Source organism: Cupressus sempervirens, chromosome 8 (assembly GCF_028749045.1).
Source record: "Cupressus sempervirens isolate cs-2001-9-10 chromosome 8, ASM2874904v1, whole genome shotgun sequence".
Lineage (NCBI taxonomy): Eukaryota > Viridiplantae > Streptophyta > Pinopsida > Cupressales > Cupressaceae > Cupressus > Cupressus sempervirens.
In genome coordinates, this window is record NC_143125.1 from 426264194 (window position 1) to 426287419 (window position 23226).

General features: G+C 36.2%; 1 protein-coding gene across 4 annotated transcripts in view; it reads right to left on the reverse strand.

Annotated features, from left to right (window-relative positions):
* ALA2 (aminophospholipid ATPase 2) overlaps positions 1–23226 on the reverse strand; it is a 274747-nt gene that overhangs the window by 250022 nt on the left and 1499 nt on the right. For all 4 annotated transcript variants that reach the window (XM_089797980.1, XM_089797978.1, XM_089797979.1 and 1 more), the window contains exons 2-3: positions 20913–21143; positions 16446–16659 (exon numbers count right to left, since the gene is read on the reverse strand). In XM_089797980.1, the coding sequence (XP_089654106.1) occupies positions 16446–16659; positions 20913–21037 (339 nt within the window). In that variant the 5' untranslated portion in view covers positions 21038–21143. The remainder of the gene's footprint in view (positions 1–16445; positions 16660–20912; positions 21144–23226) is intronic.

The following is a 23226-nucleotide window of genomic DNA, read 5'->3' on the forward strand; positions in this document are numbered from 1 at the left end:
GTCAGGGCACTTTGTTTACTAAAGATTTTGAATATTAAAAGGACATTCTACTAGTGTTTGTTCTGTGATAACAGTCTCCGTGAAATTGTTTTTCTGATTAAGCTAGTGAACTTTGTATATAATGACTATTCTATAAAGGATCTATTTTGAGTTTGGTTGAGTTTTATGCCTCAGGTTGCAGGGTTTTCCCAGGAGAAAAACAACAATCTGATTGGGCACAGCTTTGAGGAGGTTTCAGCACAAAAAATTGAGTCTATATAAATGTGCATATGCATAAGTCAATCTACAAAAAACATATTCAAGATGTGTAATTTTAAATTTTTAAAACTTAATGTTTGATTATCACCATTCACCAAGCACATGCCTATAAATTATAGATGTAGCATAATCACAAATCAATGCAATTACTGAATCATCAGCACAGATAATAAACATAAAATGTTTAAATTTGAAGACAAAAAGGAAGCAAACATCAAATGGGTTGCTGACTTTCATCATCCAAGGTGATTGCTAATGTCACATTAATAGTTAGACAAAAGGGCCAATGCCACGGTAAACAAAGCCTACCCTTTGAAAACAGCCCATGATGCTTCACAATTTAATGTTAAAAATATATACGAAAATATGATGAAACTTGATAAACATGTAAAGAATAAAATGGCCATATGATTAACAATCAAAAAAATTAATAGGCATCATGAAGAGATAGCTGTATCAGCATGCAGTACGTTTCTTGATTTGACAGGCATGCACCTCAGGTGATGTTTATTATGACATAGGTCAATGCAAACAAGGCATACATGCAAGAAAGAAGCTATTCATAAGATAATGTTAGCCATCCTCAAAGCTACCTCTATAACCAGGGGAACATGAAGTCTATTTGGTGCAGGAGCAACATTGATGTTCCTCACCATTTCCTTCAAGTTTGATGTGTCAATAGTATAATGATGTTAAAAGTATGTGAAGTCAATTCATGTTGATTTGGAAGTCATTTGTACATGTTTTTGTCACAATAAGGCTATGATAGCCACTTGGTCAAACTGGGTCAATGCCAGTCAAAGGTCAAATTTGGTCATGGGATAAAATTTTATGTCTTGATATGCAATTGGGACCTTTTGGTCATGTTTAGATGGGTCTTAGTTTGAGTATGTGGAAAAATGCAAGACTGTTGCAAAAAAATTGCAATAATTACAAAATGCAACTTTTCGGCAACTTGTGAAGGTGAACAGTTACCTTTTTGTTTGCTCGTAGAGATGCCTTCATGGAAGGTCAAGGGCCATTTTTTCACACTCGAAAATGGATAGACAAATTGAGAAGTTAATAAAGAATTGGGATTGTGATTTGGTAGAATTCCGTACTGTTTCAGCCTATAAGTCTTTGTTTTTACTTTGCATAGTTCTCTGAATTGCTTAATTGTTAATGGGATGGATGTAAGGATGTTTTTGCATTTGGAGTAGATTGATAGCACCATAGTTGGCACACTTGCTGATTACACTACGAGTAGCAAGTAATCGCCGAGTTTTCTCGGCCGGCAAGTTTTTAGCAAAAAAACTCGCCATTTCAAAAATTCAGCCCCCTCCAAAAAATCACAGACGAATTTCTTTTAAAAACTAAGCCACGCATGAGCAACAGCCATATAGGCCAAAAACGTTGTTTTTTTCAACACCAGTTTTCTTTTGTGTGATTAGAGGCTTGAGGAGGGGAGAAAAGAAGGGTTCCAATGTATTCTTAGGTGATTGCAAGCGATTCAAGGTAGATTTGAGTGGATTTTAAGAGGATTCCAACAAGTTTTAGAAGACAAATCTCTTTCCCAGTTAGGTTTGATGACATTGTTTTTATACTTTAAAAAAATGTTCTATTGTTTTCTTGTTGCTTGTAAATGATTTCAAATCATTTGAAAGCATTTCAACACTATGTTTGTATCATTTGAAAGCCATTCAACTCTATTTTTGACAAAAAATTTTGAAGAATATGTAAGATTTTTTAGAAACAAACCCTAGCTATTTGTTTTGTTTGTTTAGTTCATACTCATAGATCTAAGTTCTAACTTTGTTTATTCATTTTTCTATAAATTTATGTGTAGGCCAGCGGTTAAGCATTTTAAAAGCACGACAAGTCAACCGGAAGAGCGGCCACAAACTCCATGCCCATTTGGATATATAGGCACTCAACCTAGAAATGCAAGAGATCAAGCATGGTTGTATGCCTATGAAGCTCCAAATGATGTTGGGAAGGTTCTATGCATTCCATGTGAAAAAATTATTTCTAGAGGCATAAACCGCTTCAAGTACCACCTTGCAGGCATAAAAAAACATTATTCAACTCCTTGTCACAAGGTAACCAATGAAGAAAAAAGATTCAGCAATGACCTACTTCCAGTTGCTAAAGAGAAAAAATTGAATAGGGAGAGGGGGAAATTAGCAATGAGGGCAGCCATACTTGAATCTCAAACGAGCTCTTATTGATATTCAAGAAGAAGAAAAAGCACTTGAGAACATAGTGGGCTCTCTTCGTGGCCCACGGATCCACAACTAAAGTGCCTCTTTTCCCGGTTCCACTCCTTCTACATTACCTAGTTCTTGATCACCATCCGCATCGGAGATAGGGAGTTATTTTGTCCCGGAACACAACTGGATCACAACTATCATTAAAGGGCACTGGATGAAACAAGGAGGTGCATGAGCAAACTAATATTGCAGTAATTGATATTTGGTTATTCAACAACATTTCAATGTATGTGGCTGATAGTCCCTATTGATTGAATTTGGTGAACTCAATTTCAATATCAGGCAAAGGGTGCAAGCCCCCTTCTTGCAAGGATTTGAGAGGGAAGGTTAGTATTTTACTATTTAGTAACTGTAAATAATTGAAATCCACTTGAGTTCATTGTTATATTTTAAATCCTAATTGGTATTTCCTATTTTTTACTAACACTTTATTACACCTAAATTTTGTAGGTTGCTTGACAATGTGGTTGATAGGGCAAGAGTATTGATAAAAGACCAAAAGAAAGAGTGGAAGAAATATGGCTGCACCATTTTATCTAATGCATGGACAGATGGAAAAAGTAGAACCATTATTAATTTCTTGATTCCTTGCAAAGATGATGTGGTGTTTTGGAAATCTATTGATGCCTCCAATAAAGTGAAAAATGCACACACATTGGCTTTAATGTTGGAGAATGATGTCATGGAGGTGGTAATAGAGAATGTGGTGCATATCATCACAAATAATGCAGCAACATATGTGGCAACACATAAATTTAAGTTTTTATGTTCAATATGAATCATGAATGTAATGCTATTGTATTGTTCAATTTATATTTGATGTAAATATGAAAATTTTGTAACTAATTATTGATTTTTTACTAATCTTTTAGGTAGAATCCTCCAAGAGAGGCATCCCACACTTTTTTGGTCACCTTGTGCAGCGTATGTCCTTGACCTTCTTTTGGAGGATATAGGAAAACTTGAATGGGTGAGTCCAGTTGTGGAAGATACAAGGCGAGTCACCAAATATATCTATAAGCACCTAAAATAAAGATAAAGATTTGTTGAGACCTACTATCACAAGGTTTTCAACAGTGTTCTTGATGTTGCAAAGTATTATCGACACAATATTGCCTCTAAAACAAATGTTTGTGTGTGCTGATTGGGTTGCTTCACCTTACTCAAAGAAGCCTAAAGGAAAGGTTGTGGCACGGATAGTCTTTGATGATAGGTTTTTTGAAGAGGCTACTGAGATTGTGGAGGTAATTTCAAGAATCAAAACATTATTTTTTTAGTTAATTCAAGTTTCATTATTAATTTGTAACTTACTATATTAGTAACTAATATGTATTTTTCAACTTTCAAATGTAGATGTCTATGCCCCTAATTAGAGTCCTACACATATGTGATGGGCAACAATCCCCAATGGGATGTCTTTATGAGGCCATGGATAAGGCCAAAGAGGCTGTTAGAAATTAATACCATGCGGACAAACTCAAATTTGACCCCATTTGGGAAATAACTGATAGGAGGTGGAACAATATGCTCCACCAACCCATTCATGCAGCAAGCTACATCCTCAACCCCAAATTCAGGTACCATGATTCTCCTTGAGAATTTACTATGACTTCATTTTACTTTATTTTTTAAGGTTGTGTACTAAGATTTGATTTCATTTTCTATATGTTTTAGGGCTGATGATTCCTAATCAAATCCTAATGAAGAGGTCATGCAAGGTCTCTTAGATGCATTGAGAGGATGATATCCGATGAAGTGGAAAGAGACCTTTTTGTGACTGAACAAGTCTATGTGGAATCAAGGGGTAATTTGTTCTCTTCTACGCTAGCAAAGAGAGCAAGAGGCACTCAAGCCCCAGGTAAACCGTCAAAGTTTAAACTTAAAAACTTTTGCAAATTGATAAGTTGTGTTTTCTGATTATCTTTTTTCATTTCTTTATAACTTATTATATTTTATGTTGCAGATAGTTGGTGGTCAAGTTGGGGTGGAAATACAACCAATTTAAAGAATTTTGCTCTCACGGTCTTGTGCCAACCTTGTAAAGTATCCCATTGTGAGTGCAATTAGAGCTTATTTGAGTCCATGCACACAAAGAAAAGAAACAGATTGACTCAAAAAAGACTCAATGACCTTGTTTATGTGCACTATGATCTTAAGTTGCGTATAAAAAGGGCACAAAGTTCAGCAGTACCTGGTCCACTTGATCTCGATGAGATAGATCCTTATTCTGATTGGACAACGCAAGAGCCAAGTCCATTTTTTTCACCAAAAGAGGTTGCTGATTTGGAGAGGCAAGCCATGGACAGGGGTGTTGGAATAGATTTTCATTTCACAATGGAAGACATTGAGGACGAGGACGATGAAGATTCAAACTCAAAGGAAGAGGCATTACCAATGCCACATATAGGAGGAGATACATCCACTTCTAGGACACAGAGCCAGTTAGTAGGAATGCCGAGCAAGGAGGCATCGCCATGGACTTCACAATAACGTAGCTCACGCCTAGTCCTAGTGCAAGGCACCTCTTCGAGGACTAGACCCCCTCTCTTTTTTGCTAGTAGAGCTGGAGAGAGGAAGATGTGATTGTATTAATGTATTTACTATTTACTATTTACTTCTAGACTTCTAGTTTGACAAAAACTATTTATTATTTTTCTTCCCACAATCAGCATTCCTTATGAGAATGCAATTTTGTACCCACTATATATATATATATATATATATATATATCTGAACTCTGCTTGTTTCTTTTGTGTTCTCTCTAATTAACTCATTAAATGCATCTTCTCATTGAAATTTGCAACAAAAAAAAAATTTTAATTAAATTTTAATGTTTTTTTATGTTCCGAGTTTTCCAGGGTTTTTTTTATAATTGGCCAATTTTTTCCCAAATAAACTTTTAGGGGCTTGGCGAGTTGTTGCCGAGTGAGAGTTTTCCAACTACGGATAGACACATTACTTGAGAATCTTGTAGGTTTATTGTGCCATGTTCTTGATTTAAGGTTAACTGTGATAGGACTGTAAGTAGGATCTAGTTTTTAAGGGCTACATCTCACCTTGAATCCAGGTATTGGCTAAAACCTAAACTAAAATATAAGGCTTAGCAAAGGGGACACTTGGAAGTTTGAAAAGAAAAAACAAAGAGTCCCCTTGGTCAGCTTTGAGTTTTAGTTTAGGTTTTAGACATTGCTGATTAACTGTAACCATGGTGTTCCATGGGGAAAGAGAAGGTAGTTCAATGTACTATATGCCCATGCACTTAAAACATTTGCTTCCCAAAAATGGGAAGAGAGGTTGAAGAAGATGGTGGAGAAATTGAAGGCTAGGGAGAATAGCTCTAACAGTGAAGAAGAAGAAGAGTGGGAAGAGCAGGAAGAAGGTGGGGATCAGAGCCACGAACCTGAACCACCAAAGAGCAAAGAAGCTGAAGAAGCCAATAACAAACAACAAGCTTTCCTTGAAGCTGTTAGGGAATCCAAGAAAGAGGACTTCAAAATGGAAGTGCTTGCTTTCAGTTGAAAGATGGATGAAGAAGAGCTGACATATTGGATATCAGCCTTAGATTCATATTTTGACCTCAATGATGTTGAGGAGGAGAAGTATGCTAGAACAAAGCTCAAAGGTTCTGCACTTATATGGTGGAATTACACACAAACAGATAGGGAGAGGAACAATAAGAAGCCTATCACTAAATGGAACAGAATGATAGCCATGATGAAGAGCAAGTTTATGCCAACTGACTCTGAGGTCCAAATGATCAGGAAATTCCACAATATCCAACAGAGGGACATGGATGTTGCCACCTATACTGAGGAGTTAAATAAGCTTATTATGAGGGCAAATCATGATGAGGACTAATACGAGCTAGTTTTCAAATATATCAATGGATTGAAATATGCAATCCAAGATGAGGTAAGCTTGCTAATTCCTAAGACAGTTGATAAGTGCTTTCAATCAGCCATCAGGGCTGAGAAAAGGCTTGAGAGGAAAGGTGATCAAAATAATAGAGTTAAAGGTGGTAGGAATAACAGAAGCAAAGGTAGTTTTGGCAGAGGACAAGGCAGTAGGAATGAAAAATCTACTAATCAGGAAACTGGGGGGAAGCAATCAAGGAGGTGGACGAGGTTATAGGGGTCAGAGAAGACCAAATAACAGAGGAAGAAGCCAAGGTGGAGGGCCAAGCAGAGGCAGTGGAGTCTTCATATGGAGATATTTTACATGTGATCACGTTGGGCATACAAGTAGACAATGTCCTAACAGAGCTACTAGTCCATCTGCAGGCAGAGAATGGAGGAACCAACACATTGTTGATAATGAGAATAGCAGCAGTATTAATGCACCTATTGGGAGAACAACACCTATATTGGATGGTGAGAACTTGATGATAAAAAGGACTCTCGTTAAGATGTCATTGAAGCAAGAACCCACTCAAAGGAAGTCACTGTTTAGAACCCAAGGTAAAGCATATGGCAAACTATGCAAGATCAATGCTGATTCAGGGTCAACAGAAAATGTAGTATTAACTGAGATGGTGGACAAGTTGAAACTCAATACACTACCACATATAGCATCTCACAAAATCTCATGGTTGAACAAAAGTCAGAGTTTCACATTTGAAGAGGCATAGATGGCCTTTGAAATTGGAGAATACAAAGACAGAATTCTATGTGAAATTATCCCAATGGATGCATGCCACCTGATCCTTGGATAACCCAGCAGTTTGACATAAAAGCTCAACATGATGGTGAGCAAGACACCTACCTAATCACCAAGAATGGCAAGAAGTACAAGATGGACCCTTTACCTGAACAAATTGACAAGGAGAAAGGTGAATCATCAGTAATGTTGGTTTGAGACGAGGAGTTTATGGGCCTGATGAAAGAGGAAGATTTTCAGGGGTATGTCATAGTTGTGAAGCCCAAAGAGGATAAGGAGCAGGAGCCTTTACCAAAGGAGGTTTAAGCTTTGTTAAATAGTAGCCAAGCATAGTTGCAGGAGAGAAACCAGACATCTCACCACCTATAAGGAGTATCAGTCATCAAATTAACTTGATACCAGGTACCACATTAACAAGGCTGCCTACAAGCTCACACCCCAACAAAATGCAGAGATTAGTAGACAAGTGCAGGAACTCTTGGACAAGGGACGGATTAGAAAAAGTTTGAACACATGTTATGGAGGTTCTGTGTGAACTCTACAGCAATCAACAAAATAACAATAAGATATAGGTTTCCTATGCCAGGAATAGAAGACCTATTGGACCACTTGGGTGGATCATGTTACTACTCCAAAATTGACCACAAATCTAGTTATCATCAGATAAGGAGAAGGCATGAGGATGAATGGAAGACAGCACTAAAATTATATGAGGATTGTTTGAATGGCTTGTCATGCCCTTTGAGTTGAGCAATGCTCCAAGCACATTCATGAGATTGATGAATGAGGTCCTTGAGCAATTTATAGGAAAGTTTGTCATTGTCTATCTTGATGACATGTTGGTGTTTAGCAGGACAAAAGAAGAGCATTTGGAGCATCTCAAATTGGTCATGTAGAAGCTTGAAGAGGAGCAATTGAAGATCAACCTAGTAAAGTAGTTTTTCAAAACAGAGTTAGTCTATTTGGGTTTTGTTATATCTCAGGGTTGTCTTAAGATGGATCCATCAAAGGTGGATGCCATATTGAATTGATTAACTCCAAAAACAGTGGGGGAAGTGAGGAGCTTCCATGGCCTTAAAACCTTTTATAGGAAGTTTGTCAAAGGTTTAAGTGGAATTTGTGCTCCTATACTCAACTCCGTCAAGGGTGGAATCAAATGCAAGTTTGAGTGGACTAGTAGTACAGAAGATAGTTTCCAACTCCTAAAGCAAAACATAGCAGAGTTGCCAACTTTAGTGTTGCCTGATTTCAGTAAGGTATTTACAATGGAGTGTGATGTCAGTAAACATGTTATTGGAGTAGTTCTAAGTCAGAAGGACACCCCATTGCATTCTTTTCTGAGAAGTATAGCACCTATGACCCTGAACTCTATGCTATGGTCCAAGCATTAAGAAAATGAAGACACTACCTAATGCCAAAGGAATTTGTGGGGTTCCCTAATAATCATGCCTTAAGCTTCCTAAATAGGCAGGAAAAGTTGAACCATAGACATGTCAAGTGGATGGAGCAGTTGCAGGCATTCATCTTCACCATAAAGCACGAAAAGGCAGTTGCTAACAAGGTAGTTGATGCATTGAGAAAAAGGATTTTGGCCATGCAAGAAATCTAACTTCAGAGTGTGGGACTGGATCAGTTGAAGGATCTATATCATAAGGATGAAGACTTCAAAGAACCTTATGAAGTTTTCTCTAATTTCACTAGCCATTTTCATAGCCAATTTTCTGATTTTGTATCACAGGAGGGATTACTCTTCAAGGGTAGTATGCTTTGTGTTCCTAGATCATCTCTGAGAGAGAACATAATCAAAGAGAAACACAACGGCGCACTTGGTGGGCACTTTGGAGCAGACAAGACATTGGAACAAGTGCCAATGTTTTACTACTGGCCCAAGTTACAATTTGATGCCGGGAGATATGTTGAGAGTTCTACTATTTGTCAAAGGGATAAGGGAGTTCCAATAAACTCAAGTCTATACCAACCCCTTCCAATCCCAAACAAACCTTGGGATAGCATAAGTATGGATTTTGAATCAGAATTGCCTAAGAGCGCTAGGGTTGTGGACAGAGTTTTTGTTATAGTGGACAGATTTAGCAAAATGGCCCACTTTGTGCCATGTAAGAACAGTCATGATGCTTCCCAAATAGCAGGCCTATTTTTCAAAGAGGTAGTTAGAATTCATGGATTGCCATTGTCAATAGTCACAGATAGGGACACTACGTTTGTAGGTCACTTTTGCAGGACCTTGTGGAAGAAACTAGGCACCCAACTGTCATTTCATCTTCTTATCATCCACAAACGAATGGGAAAATTGAGGTAGTGAACATGGAACTGCATGGGATCAGATTCTCAATCAGGCAGAGTATGCCTACAATGACTATTAAAAGACCAACATGGAAGACACCTTTTGAAGCAGTATATGGGTATCATCCAAGAGGACCTCTCGAACCAAGGGATATCCAAAAACATGCAGAGTAGAAGTGCCTTGGGAGAGACATTTGTAGAAGCAATGAAATCAGTTTATGAAGAAGTCAAATTACAATTAGAAATATCTATTGCCAAGTTGTTAATAAAAAAGATTGGGCCCTGCAGGATCAATCGCAAGTTTGGATGCAATGCCTTTGAGATTGAACTTCCTCCAAACATAGGGATTTCACCCATCTTCAATGTGGCAATTTAACCATATTCAAGGGAGATAACACAGTTACAGAGCAAAACATGGCAGAGAACATAATTGAGGAAGTGGAATGGGCAAAGGATCTACCACCAAGCAAGCTAGTTCAATTGGAGTGCATTCTTGACTCCAAGGTGGTCAAAGAGACAAGAAAGGGCACATATAAAGAATATTTAGTGAAATGGCAAGGACTCCCAGATACTGAAGTTGTTTGGATGTCAAAGGCAGACATACTAAAGCATGGGGTCACTCCAAGAGTTAGCAACATTGATGTTCCTCACCATTTCATTCAATTTTGGTGTGTGAGTCAATGGCAGGATGTCATTCATGTTAGGAGTATGTGAAGTCAATTCATGTTGTTTTGAAAGTCATTGTACATGTTTTTGTCACAAGAGGGCTATGATAGCCACTTGGTCAAACTAGGTCAACGCCAATGAAAGGTCAAATATGCATCAAATTTTATCATGAGATGAAATTTTATGTCTTGATATGCAATTGAGACCTTTTGGTCATGTTTAGATGGGTCTTAGGTTGGGTATGTGGAAAAATGCAAGAATGTTGTAAAAAAAAGTTGTGAATTTGCAAAAATTGCAAAATGCAACTTTTTGGCAACTTGTGAAGGTGAACAGTCACCTTTGTGTTTGCTCATGGAAGGTCAAGGGCCAGCTTGCATGCTTGAAAATGGATAGAGGAAGACAATTTGAGAAGTTAAGGAAGACTTGGGATTGTGATTTGGTGGGATTTCGTACTGTTTCAGCCTGTAAGTCTTTGTTTTACTTTGCATAGTTCTCTGAATTGCTTAATTGTTAATGGGATGGATGTAAGGATGTTTTGCATTGCATTTAGAGTAGATTGATAGCACATTACTTGAGAATTTAGTAGACTTATTGTACCCTATTTTGATTTAAGGCAAACTGTGACAGTAGAACTGTAAGTAGGGTTTAGTTTTCATGGGCTACCTCTCACCTTGGATCCACTGTAAGCATGGTACTCCACGGGTAAAGGGAAAGTAGTCCAATGATATGCCCATGCACTTAAAATATTTGCTTCCCGCCTCATTCACACTGAACCCTGTCATTTGAGCTAGGCATTTGTATATGTGACAAGCTAGGGTTTGTAGTCAAAACGTTGCAGAAGATTGGAAATGGTGTTGACTCGCTCAGACAGTTTCTTTGAAACATATAAGGAATGTTCATAACCAAAATTTTGATATTATCTTTGTGGGTATTATTCTAGGACCCCTGAAACAGTACAAACCCTGATTTTTAGGCCTAAAACCATTGAATCTAGGGCTTTGGGGTTTAGCAACTTAGAAGTGGGTTGGAGACCTGAATCCTTTAAGTCCCATAGTACACTGAAATGGGTGTCAAAATGTCTATTTTGTTCTGAAGATGTTTAGGAGGAATTTTGAGTTAATGCCCTAAAACTTGATTTGGAGGCCTGATTGTTTTAGGTCTGTTTTAGACATGTTTTAAATAATCTCTTTGTAGGTGTTTGTAATTGAGTTTGTAACACTAAAATTGCTTGATTTGGATTGGATTGGGATACTTCAAGTTTCTGAAATGTTCTTGTTCATCTTGTGGTGAGAGATCCTAGGGGATGCTTGTGTGATAGTCTTGGAAGGTGAAGAGTCCATTTGAGCTTTGGGTTAAGCTTGAAGATTGGTTGAAGAGGTAAATTGCTTGTGTTAGGTGGTCGATTTGGAGCCTATACAAGGGTTGCATGATTGCCTTAGCCTTTGGAAAGTTCTTGTAGTTAGTCTTTGGAGCTTTCCTTTGGAGTTTGGAATCTTACCTTGCCTTAGTGCTAGTCTACTTGCATCACTATTTGGCTAAAATCCGAAAAAATTAGCAAATGTGGAGAATCAGAGGATAAGATTCAAAAAAAGCCATTTAGTGTTACAAGTAACTTCCTAAGTCAGTTGTATTTGAGCTTAATAAACTACAATTCCTTGTGAGCAACAAAGAAGGAAAGGAGCACTGTTGTCCACTGTAGCCCACACTGTTTAGCCCCTATGTAGTGCCTCTCCCATTTGACTTTTGTAAGTCGTCCTGATGGATGCAACCTTGCTGATCTTTTGTTGTGATGGATCATGACTGTGACCCTGAGTGGTCTACACCGTTGAGGTGTTTAGATTTATGTTTCTATATCAGTTGCTTTGATTGTGCTTTTGACTGATCTTTGAGATTATGATGTGATTTTTGGTTCACTGAGGTTTGTGCCAGTGGTTACCAGGATTGTTGTGGTATCATGAGGTTGTTCCATGATTACCCTGAGATGTGTGCAGAGATTGCACTATGTTCTTTTACCATGCTGCACTAGACTAGGTTCCTGTAGCAGTGGTTAGTCATGTTTATGACTGTGTTTGCTTATGTGTTTAAATGCCTTTTTAATGCAGAGTAATCAATCATTATTAAATGCTTAAGTAATTAGAATGGATTGTTCTTGTTGGATTATTTGGTTATGTGCTGCGGACATTTACCTTGTTTTATTTTGATCTGAGAGATATCTGTTCTTATGTGATGTTTTACATTTGAGATGACCTGAGGGTCAAATGTTACTCTTTGATTCCAATATCATAGATATTAGACTACTATGTTGTTCAGTTAATCATATTGCATGATGATGCCATTTTGAGATGACAGTGTGTTTTATGATGATCTTTGGTTATCTGGTATTTGGACATACCTCTGATTATGTTATGTGATGGAATTAATGCTATGGTTATTTACTTCATTCCTACATTGCTATGCCTTTTGCGAACGTGAGTGATGTAAATAGATTATTTTAATATAATTAATAAATGGTTAAATTAGGTGATTTAATACATTTATTGCTTCGGGTATGTTATTATATGCAATTGTACTTGATCGTGTTGTTTAGTGTGCAGGATTTATATCCCTGGCAGTGGCACATGGAGTTAGTGATTCAGCCTTTCATATTTTACCAATGTCGTCCTTATATGGTCGACGTATCTTTTATTAAGTGTTTAAATTAAACCTTTCGGTGATTATTAAATCCGAACTCATTTGCATTATGTGATTAGACCAGTAAGCGTGTCTATGCATTTAGAGTTTCGCTTTCTCGCGAAAGTTGTTTAGGAGATTTATGTGTTTTTGGGTTTTCGGGCTTTTTAATTGTTTTAGTTTAATTTCTGGCAGCTTTGCCATAGATGAATTCCTATTTATAGGAATAGCCTATTTTCGTTTGGGTCGATTCGGGGTTTAACTAGATTGGCCGGTTAAATGCCCTAATCGATTATTCACCCGAAAAGTGAATAAGTATCCAAAAAGGAATTTAATTCCTCACTTCTCACTTTTGAATTGGAAAGTTGGAGAGTAAAACCCAAAATCCTTTTCATGAGGATTTACTGTTTTGTTCGTTGTGGGAGCTACAGGCGTGGGACCGTCGCGAGGTTGGGCTCGTTGGATCCAGCTTGGGGAAACCTTGGATTGCCGCGATTTTCAGCTACTTCTGCAAGATATTTATTTTATGGTTCAGATTCCCGTTTTGCCCTTTTGGCTGTGAGGTAGGGCTTTCCTGTTTTATTGTTTCTGCTCCGTTTCTGCTTCTGTTTTTGGTAGCCGTTTGTTTGGAGGCTGAGAACTAGTGTTCCCCTCCGTTTCTGTATGCTAGTTCTACCCGGTTGGGCGGGTATGAACATTTCCTTGTTTTTTGGGATGAGGGTTTGGGATTTTACGCCGTTATGCTAGCTGTTTTTGCATACAGTGTCCGATTCCATTTATTTTTGAATTTTTGGGGTTTTTGAACCCAAAGGCCAAATGGGTTTTAATTTTGAAGTTTTCCAAATTTTTGGAGTTTTTACCTCATTTTGCGTGCCGCCCTATTTTCTTGGCACAATGAGGGTCGTGGACCTTGATGATCCGTTTGGATATCAGTCAGACCACTTTTGCACTTTTATGTTGCATTGGGATGCATGTTGCATCCTTACTCCCGACGTTGTGTTCAATTGAGTGATTTTATACTTGTTATGGTTTTTGTTGGACCTTTGCTTTTGTTTCGTGAACGCTAGAATTCGTGTAGAATCCATACTCTCAGATTGAGGCCGGTTGAGTGAGTTCATGATGTTTGGTCTTGTTACATCATTGGGATTCGCGTAGAATCCATACTCTCGGATTGAGGCCGGTTGAGTGATTTCATGATGTATGGTTTTATTGGCTTTGGGATTCGTGTAGAATCCATCCTTCCCGTGTTGCTTTCAGTTGGGTGTTTTCTTTGCATTGTGTTCTCATTCCTGTCCTTGTGTTATGATCTTCGTGATGGTGTGCGCCACACACGAGTACGTTTGCGTACATTTGTCGAGTGACTTGCGAGGCTCGATCTTCCGTGGTACTTCTGGAAGTTATGATCATTGGGGTTGAGATGGGAGTATGCATGCCCATGGGCACTTGTCGTAAGATGAGCATGGGTAGGGTAGGGTAGCATATGGAGGGGGCTTCTATCTCGCAGCCTGGTGACCTTAGTCCCATAGGGTTGGCAGAGGAAGTTTTAAATAAGTGATAATTAAATAAAATGTGTGACTGTTAATAAAACTTAAGATAATAAAATGGTACTTTTGTGTATTGGCCTTCCTTTGAGGGAGTTGAGCTACACGGTGTATTGGCTTGGCCTTCCGTTGAGGGAGTTGAGCTACACAAATCCGAGCTTGGGCTTTTCGATGCCAAGCGACTCTCCATGATGTCAGCCCCTACTTAGTAGCCTTTTGAGTGTCTGACCAGGACCTATACTCCTTGCATTGTCTTAGGTTCTTGGTTGTAGCCATCATACTGTCTGGCATGAGTGTTAGCCATGGATGTTGTGTTTTTTTTGTGTGTTTGTGGTTGGATCATTATCTCCATCAGCACAGAGGGTGTGGACCTACGGGTGCCACGTGGTTGGGAGGCGTAGCTACCTTCACCACTGCTAGGGATCGGTGTACAGAGACGATCTTTATCCTAGTGCGACCGTTGCTGGATGTCTTCACTTGGTACTTCGAGTTCCGGAGTATGCTTTCTTGTGATTTGTGCTTTCATTGGGATGCTTGTATATCATGTTTAGATGATGTTATTTTATTTGACGCATTCCCTTATTATGATGTGTAGCATATGATTAGATGCTGTGAATTGTTGTATTAGCATATCTGTTGCTTATTGTTGTTTAGCATGTGATAGGTGATGTTATCTACTGTACGTTATCACTAGCATGTTAGATTTCCTTATGCTTATACTGTTGCATATTTTAGTAGTGACATCCCTATTACGACAGTACTGATGATTTGGTCGATGGCTTGGGATGTTACGCGCGGGGGATAGCTAGGACCCACAATGGTCTTATGATGCTATTGACGGTTGGGAGGAACCGCGTACTTATTTGGTTGTTTAGTTCTGAAATGTATTTTTGTTCATTGTGATGTTTATTTCGGTATGTGCTTTGCTTTTATGTTTTAGATGGTTAGATGTTCCTCTTTCCTTGTTGTTAGTGCTCTCGATTGTTCATTCCTCGATTTACGTGGATCCGGTACTCCCCGGTGTGGAGGTTTCCTTGTTTGTTTAGCTTTTTGTTTGCGTTTTGTGTTGCTCTGATTTGTTTCCTCACGCGAAATTGTATTTTCCTCACGCGAGATTGTTTCTTCCTCGCGCGAAAGAATACACTTCCCACGCGAGAATGTAAATCTTCGCACAGCGCGTAGGGAATCCTCGCACAAGAATGTGAATCCTTGTGCGAAGCTCAGTAGTCCTCGCGCGAAGTGCGCGCTTTCTCGCGCGAAGCGGTGAAAGATCTCGCGCGAAACTCGAGACCAGTTTTCTTTCTCGCGCGAGAAACAGGGGCTATCTAGGCTTGTCGGATGTAAGTTCAGAAGTTGGTTTTGGACACCCTTTTGGTTTTTACACCTTCCTGGTTCAAAACAGATTTCCTAGGGGTTTAAAATATATCGTTTGAGTATAAGTTAATTCCTTATACTTAAGATATATTTTAATATATGCGACAAATCGTTTGAGATAGGTTTCAGACCTCTCGGAGATAAGTTATGGATTCTAGGAAATTTCAGGGCTTCAAAAATCCAGACTTAGCCAATTTTCAGGGCTTCAAGATATCAGGCTTAGCCAAATTTCGGGATTCTGCATTTTACCCCAGCTTGGTGTTTTGTTGATGAGTGGTTGTTTCTTCCGTTGCGATCTTTGTGATCCCTGTATGATGTTGTCATGTGCATTCATACTTGTAAAAAAAAATTCTTGGCTTGTATTTCATCCTTGTTTCCAAGGATCTCCGAGCGGGGCATTACACCCTATCGGAAAATAATATGTAAAATAAAACAGAAAAGGTCTAGAAAATCTTCAATAAGCCTACTAAAATATTATAAAACAAACTAAACACTTAAGTAAAAAAGAACCGGCTATATATCAACTAAGTCAGTCCATGACTAATTTGTACAAAGAAAAGCATTAGTGAGATCACCAACAAAGTAGGTGACTTAAAAGAGGCATCCAACAGTTTCATGATTATCATATCTTTGTTCAAAAATTGTACAGACCCAAAAGCAAACAGTTTATAAGTTCAATTTGAGAATATAAAGAAAAAACAAGAACTGTAAGGAAGTGTATCAGACATACATGTTTCTTGATGCCTTTCTTTACCACCCAAACTTTTTTCTCATTTGCTTGCTTGTCAGAAATATATCTATTATAATCATCCCAGGCTTCTTTTGTTGCTGAAACTGCAAATATAATGAGAAGGGGCCCCCATGTACTTGCGGGATTGACAGGTGTAATAAGAGGCCACAACTGGAGGCATGCAATTAACAAGAAGTATTTGTTCATAAACCGACTGCGCAAATGCAATTAAAGATCAAATCAGAGTAGGCCAAATCCATTATTTTCAACTTTGCAAAAAATTTAAAACATGTAAATACATTGAAATTTATTTAATTTTAAAGCATAGTTGATTGCAAAAGCTTCCAAGATGGAAATTATAATGGAAGGTAAGATATTATACTCTCTAATCTTCAAAGTTGATCCGATATCTGTTTTCTAATTTATTTCACATCTTAAAAGCTATCCATTATTCTGCAAGATCACTTACTATTCTATTCTGTATTTTTAATTTTTTTATTTTTCCTGCTGGATGGCAGGATCATGCTCTAATACCACTTGTACTGTCCCCATTTGGCTACTCCATAATGAATGTTTTATTTTTTTCCTTTTGGTAAAATGCAAGTTATACTCCCATGATTCTTTCCTTGTGATTTATGACAATATATATCTTTACTTTCTAGAGTTGCGCCTTTTGGAAGAAGGTATGAATCGTTTTATTGATAATAGATTTAAATTGATGTTTTTGTTAAATTAATTAATTAATCTATTTATTATTATTTTATTCTATATTCTGTTTTACATATATATATATATATATATATATATATATATTTTTATCGGTAATAGGCCCAAAGGCCAAGATATATATATAATGTTAAAATTACAAAACCCATCTCAATAGGACAACATAGATAAGAGATGCAATAGGCATCTTTGGTATTGCCCTTACAATCATTACATGAGAAAATTTCAAAATAGTCATCTTAATATACCACAACTGAGTTTCCTTACTTAAGCTTGTTAACTCGTTTTATCCTTCCCTACAGTACCTGTAACTCAAATCTTGACTAAGATCTATTGTTAGATTGCTTATACATAGTGAAATTCTTAGTTCATTATTATATAAAAGAATTAATCGTATAGGGGTATAATATTCTTTTATTTAAGTATGCCTACTACAGAGATATTAACATTTGTTATTAAGGAAAAATACAGACAACAGAGTACTATTCCAGAAAGAAATTTATTATTTATCCTGTTTAAACATCAACCAGATAGAGCTTTTTATTAATTCACACCTATAATTATTGTGTAGAAGAGATTTATCCCACTAATCTATAACGTTACTCAAAGATATGCATAAATTGCCTTCCTTTTTGCAATTACAATCCAATAGGGATTAATCCCAATCAATCAATAATATCCTTACTAGATACCCAAAAAGCTTGCAAGCCATATTACGAGGAGTAACATCAGAATCAGACAGCTCATGAAAAGGATCGTTTGGCTTAATGTATTCAAGACTGATGTTTTCTATATATTCCCACAAGCCGACCTGGCCTTTGTTCATAAATTGGTCAATCAACCAAAGGAAGGTGGGTATCTTACATGGAGAAAATGCACCAGGAAATCTACATTCCTTCTAATGATTGGTTTCCACTTTCTAAACCTCTTATGATCCACAGTAAACACAATAGGGAACATGAGAACATTACTCCTGCCAATCAGATTTAAGTCGTAATTACAAGGTCTGCGAATCATGTGCTCATCATTGATATTAATCAGTACCTTCTCTAGATCTCCTAGATAGACACTATTGAACCATCTTCTATATTTCCATTATATAATATGTATATATAATATTATTTATTTAACAATAATATTAATATATAATATATATGATAATATTATATCTTTAAATAATAACATCATTTATTTATATTTGATTATATTGGCATTTATATTATCATTATTATTGATTCTTTATTTATAATATTTTAAAATAAATATTATGTATATATATTTCCATTATATAATATGTATATATAATATTATTTATTTAACAATAATATTAATATATATGATAATATTATGTCTTTAAATAATAACATCATTTATTTATATTTGATTATATTGGCATTTATATTATCATTATTATTGATTCTTTATTTATAATATTTAATAATATCCTTACTAGATACCCAAAAAGCTTGCAAGCCATATTACGAGGAGTAACATCAGAATCAGACAGCTCATCAAAAGGATCGTTTGGCTTAATGTATTCAAGACTGATGTTTTCTATATATTCCCACAAGCCGACCTGGCCTTTGTTCATAAATTGGTCAATCAACCAAAGGAAGGTGGGTATCTTACATGGAGAAAATGCACCAGGAAATCTACATTCCTTCTAATGATTGGTTTCCACTTTCTAAACCTCTTATGATCCACAGTAAACACAATAGGGAACATGAGAACATTACTCCTGCCAATCAGATTTAAGTCGTAATTACAAGGTCTGTGAATCATGTGCTCATCATTGATATTAATCAGTACCTTCTCTAGATCTCCTAGATAGACACTCTTGAACCATCTTCTATATTTCCATTATTTAATACGTATATATAATATTATTTATTTAACAATAATATTAATATATATGATAATATTATGTCTTTAAATAATAACATCATTTATTTATATTTGATTATATTGGCATTTATATTATCATTATTATTGATTCTTTATTTATAATATTTAATATATTTACTTATCATATTATTATTTTTAGATATTTGAATAATATATTATAAATAGAGTATGTTGAATTTTATTTTATTTTTATTCAAGTATTGCTTGTATTTTAAATTGGGGACATCAAGAAAAGGGACATGACATATTCCTTCATCTTGTACCATTGATATATGCACATGTATATACACTGATGTGATGATCTTAGCTTAGTTTCCTTATGCTATTGATGTTGTAATTTATTGACGCAATTGAATGATTATGGCCTCAATCTATGCTATCCAATACTCTCCAGTGTGGAACTAGATGTTTACTAGTCGTACATTGATGTCAGCTTAGGTTTCTGGCTTTTATTCCTTTCATTTTGAGGCAAGTTTTTAGATCATTGTCCATGCCTGATTCAATGTCTGTGTGGATCAGTTTTTCCGCAGCCTAAATTGGCATATTCCACTCAATAGTCTAAGACTTTTTCTATCTCAGAAGTTTGCCAGTCAGAATCAGCATTTGTATGAACTAGCGTTTGCACCTAAACCAGCATTTTTGCCTGCTTTCACGTCTGGACCCAGTTTGGTTTCCAAATCAGTTTTGGAAGTTGGGTCAATTGTCTACACTTTAGGGTTTGCTTTCTGATGGTTCCTGGATGCTATGCTTATTATTAATTAGCAATTAACATGTATGTTTAACTATGTTAGGTAATTTGCCTTGAGTTTAAAATGACCATCAATTAGATGGAATGTGAGGATCGATTAATCTCCTCTTGTTTAGTGGTGAGTTTTTGTTAGCTTAGCCTCTCGTGATTCATGGACATTGTCTGAATCCTTGTAGGATGGTCTCATGAACGTGTATTCTCACTTCCAAGTATCGTGACTTGGTTGTCTTAGAACCTTTGGAAGAGTTTGATAGTCTTTCACTTGTGCCCGATCATTTGACAATTGTGAAGTATTCTCTTCCATGTTGTATCTTGCGTATGTATATGATTATGTGATGCACATTGTTCCATGATGTTTAAACTGTATTCCATGTTTCACAAAAAACATTGTTAAGTGCATTTAACCCCTTTGTTCCAACGGTTCCTTGGCAGGGCATTATAATAGACATCTTGGTGGCACCCTATCAAAGAACCAAAGAGTTGCTAAAAATAGCATCTTTCACAATTATCTATACAAAGAATTATATTATAATGGCCTTAATCTCATAAAATAATACAACGAATGATAAATATAATGCACTTGACAAGTATATCCAACGTAGTCATGAAAATACACTAACATTGGCATATTGTGATGATTAAGTTGTGGTGTTGTTGCTCTTGCCATCAAAGTTCAAATTATGTTGGGGTGTTATTGTTGAATGTTTAAATGGGGATGAGGTCCCTCCTTTGTGAACTCAGCGGTTCATAGCTCCGGGTCAAAACATTCACCCCCTCTTCAAAAAATCGCGATCATAAAAATAATATAAATTTTTGTGGAGCCAAAATCAAAGAGTTCTCAATGGCATGCGAAAAAAATTACATAAAAGATAAAAAAACAAGCCACCATATTTATATAGTTGTTAGTACATCCTTCGAATTCCATTTTTCATAGCAATTCCAAAAACATTCGATAACTGATTTTGATAATATACAGTGACATGTTTTTTTGTTTCAAAACAATCAATTCTGAACAGGACATGCCTCTTAATAAGCATTTTTAACAAATCATTTTCCAGAGAAAATCCTTAAAAAAAAGAAAAACTAACCTGAATTGCTCCCATAGATTCTTTGGAAGGAAGTTAATTATTGTATACTTTCTATTGGAAACTCTATTGTCACAACCAAAATCTGGATAAGCGTCATTGTCATTGATATATACATATCGCTTCATTTTGTAATACAAATTGAAGTTATGTTTCAATAGGATGGATATAGAGTAGCAGAATCATTGCTTAGGATGCAGACTGGCTCTGTAACAACCCATTCACTCGAGGAATCTGCACCAACACAAAGAAGCTAATGAGCAAAGTCCACCTAAAATTATGTTTGTATTTCAAATTGAGATCAAGAGATACAGTAGTATGGATAAAAAAACCTTATGTGGGAAAAGCAAGGTCAAATTCGCATTCTGAATTTAAATTAAAAATCATGTCAAATGGCTGTACCAGTATAAATTGAAATATTTTACAGAAAAGCACAAAGCAACCATACAGCATCAACTTCACAAGAACACACTATTAATTATTAAAATATAACATACTTTACAATAGAAGACTATCCATCTACACTCTAATTGCCACTTCCAGGAACAAAATATGAATTGCAACAAAAGGACGTGTGCATCTAGAAGTGAGCTTGAAAGAAGGCTAACAGTGTGTTTGCATAGGGATTTTATTATTTTAATCACTTGCTGAACCATTGAAATTGTATATTACATGTGTATAGTACCCCAGTGATCAGAATGTTCGGAATCTCTGCTACCGTGCTAAGTTCAAAATTATATCTTACGGAAAATATTGTAGTCCCAACGATAAATACATAAACTTGAAGCTGAATATGAGGAATAAAGGAAGTGTCAATTTAAATATTTATTATAAAACTATAGTTAGCGTTCCTAATAGATGTTGATGTATTATTAGCCATGACTTCTTGTGAAAAGATGTAAAATGAGATTCTAAAGATGGTTGTAACTGCACCAAAATATTCAGCGATGACTATATATCAGATAATGAAGCAATAAGCAATGTTCTGCTTTCTTCACACTCTCCTTCACAATTTTATACCATTTTTCTAATAGGGATGTGCCAGTATACCAGCTCCCCATTTTTCCCAAATAATTTGGCATAAATTTGTAATGTTCTCTTTCTAATAGTTTAAATTCCCACAGGCTTGGGAAAGTATTACATAAATAATTTCAACTTAAGGTCTGATTTCTCAGTGTTTTCTATATTTTCATAAATTGCGTTGTTGGAGGAGTTCAGAGCATTATGGGTCTTAATTAGCCCACAAATCTTGTACTTTCATTTTTTGGTGTAGATCAATCTCTCTGATGCACCAAAGAAGTTTAATTTTCACCCACCAGACAAGGAATTAGGATCTCACCATGTTAAGTTATCTCATATAAATATTTCTGTGCATCTTATTTAATATTGTAGCTGATATGTTTCTCATCTAGCTGTCAATTCAACTTCTAATTAAATGTAAGGTTTTTCACAGGCCTTGTGTAAATCTCTTTATTTCTGTCCTACTATATTACAAACTTAAGTAGAAGGATTACCAACTACTTTTAGTCCAGAATTACTTGGAAGTTATTACATATCTTTTGGTGGACACTTTTGGAGAGAGAACATTAAAAATATATTAATTATTATTTGCTGGAGAAGAGGGGCATTGGAATTGGAAAGAAAAGTTAGGCATTTGGCATCTGTAAAATAAAAGCAGTTTCTTCATTTCAACATCTTATATTTTACATACCAAAACCCCATCAAAATTGTTTGAGCAGTTGAATCCATTTATCAATCTGAGGACAATACCCCTTAAAGGTTAAAATTAGAGGACAAAACCCCTTTGGTTTCTTAACTGCTGAGAGCAATCTCATACAGAAGTAGTATAATGCACTTAAAGGTTGCAGAGTTTTCAGCATAGTTTTTCAGTATCTTGTTTGTACAATTTATGAACAAAAAGGCTTTAGAATACAAAGTTTTGCTTGCAGCTTTGAATGCCTCTTGTTTTTCTGTTATATATGTTCTATTTTAGGTCATTGCAGCACAATACAGGTCAGCTTCACAATATTTGGAAAGTTACTCGTTTTTTATGCAAGCAGCAAAAATTTCAATTTTGTTGACTGTTTTGAGAAAATTCCATTCATGTATTTTCCATAAAACATATGTTTAGGTCATTGCTAAAGTAGAACTGTAGATACACAATTGAGAACAAAATTTTGGGACAATTTTTTTTTCAGCTACAAAGTACTAAAATACTGTAATATGCGACCTATATCTCAAAAACAGTGGCATGAAACTGTTTCATGTCCACCAAAAGTCCAAGTACAGCACTTATTTCCTCTTCTATAATTATCCA